The sequence below is a fragment of the Zingiber officinale genome, chromosome 2B, assembly GCF_018446385.1.
Source record: "Zingiber officinale cultivar Zhangliang chromosome 2B, Zo_v1.1, whole genome shotgun sequence".
Lineage (NCBI taxonomy): Eukaryota > Viridiplantae > Streptophyta > Magnoliopsida > Zingiberales > Zingiberaceae > Zingiber > Zingiber officinale.
Genome location: NC_055989.1, coordinates 141,588,562 through 141,599,174, shown reverse-complemented (window position 1 = coordinate 141,599,174; position 10,613 = coordinate 141,588,562). Strand labels below are relative to the sequence as shown.

The window sequence follows — 10,613 nt, the reverse complement described above, 5'->3', positions numbered from 1 at the left end:
AAAATGTGGATCAATGAAAATCGTTGCTACGTCCTAACCTATGGATTATTTATTTATTTTTGATATTTCTTGGAGAATCTAAAACGAATAAATAATCAAACAATTCAAATACAAGATCTTGTCATCCATATCGATAGCAAAATTGCAAAACAACAAATGAAATCCGGAAGTGAAATATGTTGTGAATCTTGACCTGAATCGAGGTTCATTGTCATCACCTTGATATCACTGGATCGACCTGAAGATCAAGAAGAGGAAGGACAATAAGGTTTGATCTCAGGGTAATGATTACTATATATCTTTTCCGGATGGGATGAAAGATAAATCAATGCTTTAATCCTAAGAGACCATAGCCTTATAATTCTTTTTCGTTATCAGTCCGTCAATAATAATAAAAAAATAAGTTAACAAATTTCTATACATATTAAATCGGCATCCATGAAATCAATTCCGTAATTAAACATCTAATATTAGATTACTTTATTGAGTTTAATCCTTAATAATAAAGATGGTATGTTATAACCTAACATGTAATTAAGTACATGGAGAAATAAAATCCAACAAATCATTCATATATCTCTTTACGGATTATCAAACATAACATTCATATTTCTATTGGGTTAACACCTTAGTGGATCGATAATGTTATCGTTGATTAATACTCGCTTCATTGTGATATTTTCACACATAATAAACTTTCTGATCACATAGAATCATTTGAGTACATTCATTCATTGATGAGACTATGGTTTGTTAGTCGGTGTAGTGACTTTGTTTATCACGATACACTTAATAGGATCAACAGTGCTCAAAGCTACTTTAAGTTTTCCAATAAAAACTTGTGGATTGAATCATGCATCGAAATGCCTTTATTGCCTCCACAATAATGTACTCAATTTTTTTTCTTAAGTCAGCTATACTCTCTTGACTTAAACTCTTCTAGATATATACCGTCCTTTAGTAAAAGAAAAATATACCCGATTAAAAACTCACATATGTGGATTCTTTTATTTATGAATCTTTCATCTCCTTCTATTATACATCAAGAATAAATCTTTAATTTTCATCTACTACTTGAGGAGGTTCATAACTACAACATAGTAACCTTCATCGAGGTTACTATATATACTCAAAGCATACATTACATCAAATTACATAAATATCACAGTATTATCTAACTTGTTCTTTTTCTTTCGTACTTATATATCAATTTTGGCCCGTTTAAATATATATAATAGTTTGGGTCCGTTTAATTTTTTGTAAAATGGGTTCAAGGTAGAGGTATCAATTCATATCGGTCGGATTGAATTCGGATTGTTGAAAAGAAAATTATAAAAAATGTTAATTCGAATATGATCCGAACTCGAATACAATCTAAAATCTCTAAACCTGAATCCGAATCTGATCAACTCGAACTTCAACCCGAATTCGATCCGATTAACTCGATTAAAAATATTTTTTTTTTACTATTTTCTTTATAATCTTCAGGTTTAATACTCCATCGTTATCATATTAATATTATATTAATATACATGAAAATAACTTAATTTTTAAAATAAAATTTGATTTAATCTAAAAATCCACTAAAACTTAAATTCGGATCAAATTAGGTCAATCCAAACCCGACCCGAAAATTCTCCAATTCGAATCTGATTTTTTTCCGAATCGAATCATCATATCAGGTTCATTTTTGATACTCCTATATAAAAAAATAATTAACCAGGTTAGGTAACGTCGATTTTGGGATGACCGGCCCGGTCTCACGGAAGTTTTCCATCGACCACCAGGGTAAATCGGAAACGCTCGCAATGAGCAGCTCAGGAGCGGAGCTCGAACCGCGGATACCTAGATGATAACCTGAATGCCCTATCGCTGCACTATAATCCCGGGGATTTGATATTCATATATAAAGATTAAATAGTTGGTATAGTGGTCCTAATTTTAATAAATTAATAGATGAATTTCTTAACATATAAACCTACTAATAATAAATAATAATAATAATAATATTATTATTATTATTATTATTATTATTATTATTATTATTATGGATAGAACTGAAGACTTTGTTTTGATATTTAAAAAATACATGCAACATTGTAAAAAGAAATCCTCAACTGGACTTTTTTGAAAAATAAAACGGAGGTATTTTCCTTAACATTGAAGCATTGCCAACGTGAAAATCTCCAACTCGCCGAGGCGATGCGTACGCAGAGCAGGACAACGACATAATCGATTCTAAATCATGGGCGGTGGTAGGCAATCCTCCGATCATCTTCCGGCAGGTTCGAGTTTTAGGCTTCCATTCGCTTCTTTCCCTTCTCCATTTTTTTTCCAATCGACCATTTTTTTTCATCATCACCTTCTCCAAGTCGTCTCAGAACTGGCGGATGACGGCGTGACTTCCTCACAATCTTCCTCTGACCGTCATCCCGATGACTCACCACTCTCATACTCGCCCGAGATCACAGTGGCCGCTACTGACTCCGCCACTGAAGAGGAGGTCTGTTACAACCCACCGCGACGCAAGACTTACAATGAACTCTTGGAGTCTTACAGCAATCCCCCGGCGCGCAAAGCGACCCTCAGAGAAACCAAAGATCTCATCTTGAGGCAAGCCCGATTTCTTGTTTAGTCGCTCCTCGTTTGGGGATTTTGCCTTTTTTTTTCGATTCCTTGACTTTGATATCGCTTAGGCATAAACCTGGAGATTGGATTGAAGAAGTGGGCGGCACCACGGTCGGCGACTACGAGGTCTCGGACTGCACGACGCTTCTCCTGATTGGGCCTAGGGGTTCTGGTAAGAGTACTCTTATCAATAGGATCACCATGGTGTTTGAAGACGACCAATCGACTCCTCATAGGGCGCAAGTTTCACGTGAGGACTTCATAAATTCTTAAGTTCTTATTTATTAGCTTAATGCAGGAATTGTGATTCACTATTGCAGAAGCTCTTTGATGTATGTTTGCAGATAATTTGTCAGCAACATTAGGAACTTGCTTCCTGCAAGAATACATGATTCCGAGGAAATCGAAGTCACTTTGCATTTATGATACTCGGAGTTTGTCCAGTAAACCATCAGATAATGTTGAATTGCTCCAATGTTGGATGACCCGTGGTGTTAGTCATGGAGAGATGGTGATCAGGTAATACACAATTGACTTTCAATGCACCTGCCCTAATTGGTTGTATGATTATTATTTTTTAATTGAAGACATTAGTTCTTGAGGAATATTTCAAACTGTTGTCATTAAGAAATGCCGTGTTGGCTCTGAAGTTTCTTATCTTTGACATGATAAATATTTTTTATCATTAAGTAATTCTTTTTTATTCTAAGGTTCTTTTGACATTATCCAAATGGCTTCTTGCCTTTGTACAGGATGGTATTCATATGCCATCACGGCAATTTTATTAGCAATTAGACTTTCTAAAGTTCTATGCTACTGTTGTGTGGTAGCAGATAGTCATTTTATTGGTTCCATTTAACATAGCAGGGTATGTGTCATAATATCTAATCAACATAAAACAAAATAACGGATGAATAATATTATTAATCACGATGTAATGTATTTAATAAACATAAAGACCATGAAAGTTGAGAAATTCATAAGCATAAGGAAAATATGCATAGTATATGACATGTATTTTAAAAGAGGAATAGGTATAAAGCAATATGCATGATGTACATGTCTAAGGCTGATATCACAAGTGCAGTGTTTATAATGAATAAAGCAAGCAATTAAGAGTAGAAAAAAAAGTCAAACTAGATTTTTTTTTCCCCTTGAATTAGAATTTTGCTTGTAATCCTCTAGTTTACCACTACTCACACACCCACAACAATTATAAACTATCCTAACAAGGGACATGCAGTTTAGCTTAACAATTGGATTTTAACATGAGGGTATAAGTGGTGTAATATTCATCCTTTCAAAGCAAGGACTCTACGAAACAATGTAATACACTTGGACTGACAGTAAACTAGCCAAAACCTTGTTGTCCCTTTTGGACAGCAGCTAAAGTGTCAATCAAGCCACAAAAATCTTATTATGACCCTAAATTATTAGACAAGCATAGATAGGTGATCCTTTTTTTATTTCCCCATCTTGTAGAATTTTATACAATACCAAGTTCCACCAATCTAGAACAACACTGATTAAGAAAACATGAAACTTCAATTCCCTATGGCACCAAGTTCCACCAATCTAGAACAACAATGATTAAGAAAACATGAAACTTCAATTCCCTATGGCAAACTACTCCCAGATCCTGATAACCCACCATGTAACTTTATTCAATATAGTAAGACCACAAAGCATATATAAGGATCCTACCTCAAGAACAAGGTTGAGATTTTTCCATTGTCTTAATTGGTTGCAAAAAACGCACCAAGTAACTCCAATTTGCAACTGCTACCCGTAGGAAACACTAAACTCCTCTGACTCATTGGTTTCTGGTTCATCACTAAAATCTCATTGCTTCCTTGCTCGCTTTGTTTGAGAGGACAGCTGTTGAAGAGGTGAAGAATGAGATGGAAAATGTCAAACATGACCTCTCAAACCTTGGGCAGGTGAAGAAGTAGTGAGAAGGAATGAATAACTTGTTTGAGGCCCTCGACATTCAACATGGGTGTGTGAGGAGTGGTGGTAGCTGCCTGCTAGGAAAGCATCCACAAACTCCACTTGTTGTAGAAGGGTTCAGGCAGGGAGGGGGAGAGAGTAAATTTGTGGGTTTGAGTTGCTTACCAGGGTGAGTTTAACTTACGATTTGGTTTGGGTTTTAAATTTAACAAAATATAAAAGCATTTTTAATAGGGAATCACTTAAAGAAGTCTTTTAATTAGGATTTGGCTGTGTTAACTAGCAAAAACTAAACTTGCATTAAGTTATGAAGGAATTTGCTAAGACAACATACAAGTGGTTAATTTACTCATTTTTGGATGTGATATTTTTATTTGTTGTTTCAGGCAATCAGATGATATCATGACAAGGAATACAATAAAGTCAATGGTCCGACAAGGTGTGTTCAGCCCTTGCAAAAAGAGGGTAGTAAACTTTGTCATATTGGTCGTTAATGGAGTCTCTATTTTGGAATCGATTCATGCAAAAGACAATGGTTATGTTGATATACTATTGGAGACCTTCAAATATCCATTCTTGTCGTTTAAAGGTATTGTTAGTTGGTTAATTTTTCTTGCATTTAAAAGGTTGTGAAAACAGTTCAGTTCCAACTTTGTGATTTGATGGTTTTTTTTATAAACTGAATGCATCTCTTCTTTTAAAATGCATTCGTGAAACTCAAATTTCTAGTTAAACATAGAGATCATATAGCACATAGATCCTTGAACCTTTCTCAATCCATATGTTATCCTAGGAGTGATATAGAAACGAAAGATCATGAAGCACAAAATATGCTAGTAGGTAATTCTTTTAATCGAAACAATAAAATATGCCATATGCAGCTTTATAAATTAATTGTCTGATCAATTCTGCATGACTTATGATCTAAGGATTGCTCTACCTGATTACTGTAGTTGCAGAAGTTAGATCAGCAATGAGATCTTTCTGGTATACTCTCCAAGTAACCTGACATGGTAGCCTTATATCTTGTGCTTTCTAAGCGTTGCCAGGCCCAGATCATCTTCTTACAGAGTGCAATTGATTAAAGGTTAGTGGACCACTAAATGAAGTGACAAGCTTGAGCCACTTGAATTCCTATATCTCCTCAAATTGTAACTATAAGCGGAGATTGATAAATTAAATAAGTCTAGCAGTTTTACTCCTATATTAGTATTACCAAGGCTATGACTGGAATCAGACTAAATATTCTACTGTTTGTAATGCAAAATGTAATGTTACTAGCAAATATTCTACTTGAAATCCTCTTCAGCTAAGTCTTATTCCATTCTTGATCTATATTATCACGTGGCAAAAAAGACGATTCGCTAGCCCCTAGCGCCCCCGCCAACCCATCCCTAGGCCAACACGGAGGAGGTAAATCATGTGTGACTACTAGCCATCAGTGCAGGTGGCTAAGGCATGGGGGAGGCATGCTCGAACACGCCGAATTTCAACCCCAAGATCTCATGTGGCAATACCCTATGTCTTAATCACCACACCGCCCTGAGGAGACCTTGATCTATATTATCACACAACTATATTTAGTGGAGTTTTTGTGATGATCGGTTGTCCATCTACATAATGGTAAGCACGTGCTGCATTGAATGGTCAAGGTTTCTGTGAGAACCAATATTCATAATTGCATCTAATGGTTTGATGCAGGAAGGAAACAAATGGATGACACTGGAAAAGAAAATAAATGTTATTAATTGGATTATTGTTTACATTTATTTTGGTTGCCTATGGAATGCAATATTTGGCAAGCGTGGAGCTTCCAAAATAATTAGGACTCAGTTCTCTTGCCTGAAATGCAGAATGTAACAAGTTTGATTAGTGATAGGCAATTATACAGACTTTGCAAGATCGATTACTACAAAACACAGATGACGTTCTTTTTCATACTTTTGGCAGTCTCTTTGACCATGATTGTGGGTAAAATATTTTGTTGATGATGCTTCTATTATGGAGTTCTTCATTTTCCTTCTTGTAGTATTCATTAATTACTTGAAGGGGAGCCTTGATGCAATGATAAAGTTGCTTACCGTGTGACCTTGTGGTCACGATTTTGAGTCATGGAAACAATCTCTTACAAAGTAAGTTAAGATTGCGCACAATACACTCAATGTGATTCGACCCTTCCATGGGACCTCGCATTAGCGGGAGCTTCGTGCACTGTCCTTTTTTTTAGTGTTCATTAATTACTTCTATTTCCCATCACTATTAAGTGGGTGTCTTTGTCATTTTTCTTCACGCTTACAAAATTTTTCCTACCAATATAATTTCTGTTAATTGCATATTTTGTGATAGATAACAAACCAGCTTTGGTGATCACCCATGGTGATGAATTGTCAATATCACAGCGTGCTTGTGTACGTATGTACCTAGGAGAGCTCTTGGGAATTCCTCCTGTACAGCAAATTTTTGACATTGCAGGTGGTGCATTTAATCTATTCTGCCTCTTCTTAGATAAACATGTGTACTTGATATGGTACAAATAAATAAAGTTCATGGATGCAGACATGAAGGATGAAGATACTGAGTTGGCCATAGTGGACATGTTGCGTTACTGCATTGAACATGCTGATAGGAACCTTCCTTTCAATCAGAACTACTTATTGCAGGTTGGTATTCTAGACTCTAGGATTTTTGCTAATCTTTATGCCAATTGTATGTTTCCTTTGCTGCTCCTGTTTCTGATGCTGCAATTCTTGAAGTTGTAAAAGCATTTAGCGGTCACCATTAAGAACTTGAAGCAGTTTATATGAATGATGTCATAAGATTTGAGACCTATAATGATATATCACGTCTTAATTTGTATCATCCAGACTCTAAAGAAAAGAAGTTTAGGGTTTAGTTAAACAGAATCACTTGCCAAGAAAATCCTTGACTTCAATTCTATTATGGGATTCTCTCAACCTCTTCTTGGTCTATGATCTCGAGGTGTCCTAAAAATAGGATGCAAAACATTTCTCATTCGGGACAAGAGAGACAAGATTAAACTCCTCTCAGTGATGCTATACAGATTTGAAGCCCAACTTTTGGCAGAAGTCTGTTGGTTTTTCTTAACCTCTTTTTATCTACATTCCACTGTAACAAGGGTTAGTTGTAACCACGTTCATTTATTCGCTTCATTTCATCTGAGAACTTCACTATTACATGCTTTTCTCCTTTTATTTTTTGCTTTTCTGAAAAGCATTAAAACTCTCTCTTTGTCGACAGAAGCACAGAACCTTGATGCTCATGTTTATGGTTTTTTATTCCTTTTATCCAATTCCACTGTAGGGGCAGAGAATCTGCCACAGCATGATGGAGATGTTGCAGGGTTATGATACAATACTAGAAGTCGTCGTCATCACTTTGTGCATCATCCTGCTACTTTTGCGTGGAATTGTGAATCTCATCTAGTGACACAGCCCTTGTTGTCATTGTTTATAAATCTTGTACATAGTTACTTTCTTATTGGAACATAAACAAGTTTGTTCTTAGAATTGAAGTTTCGATACATTCTAGAACTGATTCTCCATTGGAGAACCTATGTGAATGTTCTACGTAGCTTCCCTTTCATAAAATAAGTTGTACTTTTTTTTCAAACATAAGCCATTCTATACATCTAACTTGTAATTTGCTTTCTTTCATTCATATCGTCACCAAAACGGATGAGAAGTCTATGGGTTGCTCCATGTAAATCCATGATATGACTTAAATAATTGATACTATCAAAGAGTCTCCCCTTCTGATGTAGAGAGGCTATCTCCACTTTAGAATCAATCTAGCGCCCATTGTAGGAGAAAAAAATCTTTCAACTCTCGAAATTCATTTAGTAGGATCTTTACTTCTTCAATAAGATAATCTATAAGGCCTGGAATGATGATGATTGTACAAGGATAGTAGCCGTGATGGTAGTGAAGGGGTTATAATATAAGGATGACACGGTGCAATGGTAAGCGGTTTGGTGGTATACCCATGCAATGATTCTGTCCCGAGGCATATTAAACGTTCATTGTGCCTCACCTACTCGTGATGTTGGACCGCCTGCTATGGCCATCTATACTTTCCAAATTTACATGGTGGTCAGTTTGTGATGTTGGATCGCAAGAGCTTGGATACATGAGTTAACAAAAAACAAAAGAAGAGAGAATTAGTGTGGAGATATCATATCTTAGTTATCTGAAACTTGCATTGCAACAAAAAAAAAAAAAAAAAAAGTGAAACCGACACACACTCTGAAAGGGGTAAATCACGGGAGGTATTTGCTCTAATATAGTGACCCTTTGTATCAGGGAGATCAAGTATCCAAAACTTACACGAACATATATAAAGATTTATCAATGAAATTATTGAGATCGATGATGAAAGCCAAACATATCGACGAGTAACATACGTACAAATTTGTGATGTAGAGGATTCAACCTTGTTGGGATTGTCTCATCGGTGCTGGCACCTACGTTTGACAACCACCCTCTACGACGATGACTACCGTGGTGACAAAGGTGTTGCTTCCCATAACTCACTGGAACCAACCCATGACTTGCCACCATGATCCTCCTCCCTGCAAATGTAGAGGAGGAGTCACCGCTAGCGCTCGCTAGTGACAGAAGGAAAGTGAACCATAGGACCAGACTCCCCTCCTCGCCATTGCAGAGATAGTGAATCAAAGAAGTAGAATAATTTTAGGCAAAAATTAAAAGGGCGCCCCATTTTTTAATGAATCATCAAGGGAGCGTCCTATGTTGATTTATTATCAAAAGAGTGTTCATCCCCTGTAGTATGATACAACTGTCTTTCACTATAAAGTAGCAACTTATTTCCATTATTATCTCTTTCCTATTTTTTTTCCCGTCTAAATTAACGCGTTGTAGTAGCTATGAACTCATAGCCACTCACAGTTGTAGCAGTTACAGTATTATAGCTACTACAACTGAGTTGTCACACAGTTGTAGCAGTTACAATTCCATAGATGTTACAACATGGAAATAAAATTTTAAGACTAAAATTGTTCAGAGCCTCAAAAAAAATTTAAATGATGTTTTTTGAGCTTGAAACCTGGCTGTTACAAGTTCCACTCCATAACAAATTATAAATATCTAAGTGAGTTTCGATTTGATATATTGTGTCCTGTGGTTCAATTCGAGTCAAAAGTTATGTCCTCTTAAAGTGTAGGGTTTAATATTCAAATTGTAGCAGCTACGGTTTCGTAGTTGCTACAACTGAGTTGTCATGCAGTTGTAGCAGGTGCGGTTTTATAGCTGTTACAACATGAATGTTAAATCCTAAACTTTGAAAGGTTATAACTTTTAACTCAAGTTAAACCACAGGACGTACAATATATCAAATCAAATATCTCTGAATGATAAGTTGAACCACGGGACATACAACATATCAAATCAAGACTCATTTAGAGATCCACAATTTAATATATTTTGTGTCTCATGGTTTAATTTGAGTAAAAGTTATGTTCTCTCAAACTTTATCCAGTATACACATAGTAGCTATGACCATAGCTGCTACAACTACAAGTTATAATTTTGAGAGGTCATAACTTTTAATTCGTGTTAAACCATGAAACATATAATATGTCAAATCGAAGATCACTGAACGAGCTTCAATTTGATATCTTGTGTATCTTATGGTTCAACCCAAGTCAAAAGTTATGATATCTTAAAATTTAGGATTTAACATTCACGTTGCAGTAACTAGGAAACCGTAGTTGCTATAACTATGTAGCAGCACAATTGCAACAACTACAAAATCATAGATGCTACAACTACATGATATCTTAGTTGTAGCAGCTGTGAAATCATAGCTACTACAATATGAATTTAAATCTTAAATTTTAAAGGTCATAACTTTTGACTCAGGTTGAACAATAGGATGCACAATATATCAAATCGAAATTCATACAAATGTCTACAACTTATTATGGGTTAAACTCATAAGGCTAGGTTTCAGGCTCAAAAAATATTGTTTAAATCCTTTTCAGAGGCTTTTAATAATTT

General features: G+C 35.6%; 1 protein-coding gene across 2 annotated transcripts; it reads left to right on the top strand.

Annotated features, from left to right (window-relative positions):
• The first annotated feature begins 2,126 nt into the window (after positions 1-2,126).
• Positions 2,127-8,243, top strand: LOC122047489. Of its 2 annotated transcripts, none has more exons than XM_042608829.1 (8): positions 2,127-2,285; positions 2,382-2,613; positions 2,697-2,878; positions 2,973-3,147; positions 4,965-5,167; positions 6,925-7,050; positions 7,135-7,238; positions 7,900-8,241. In XM_042608829.1, exons 1-8 carry the CDS (start codon positions 2,246-2,248, stop codon positions 8,020-8,022), a joined length of 1,185 nt encoding a protein of 394 aa, XP_042464763.1. In that variant the 5' UTR covers positions 2,127-2,245; the 3' UTR covers positions 8,023-8,241. The 2 variants fall into 2 exon arrangements, with proteins under 2 accessions (XP_042464763.1, XP_042464762.1); XM_042608828.1 differs by having other exon boundaries at positions 2,162-2,285; positions 2,373-2,613; positions 7,900-8,243.
• The last annotated feature ends 2,370 nt before the right edge of the window (positions 8,244-10,613 follow it).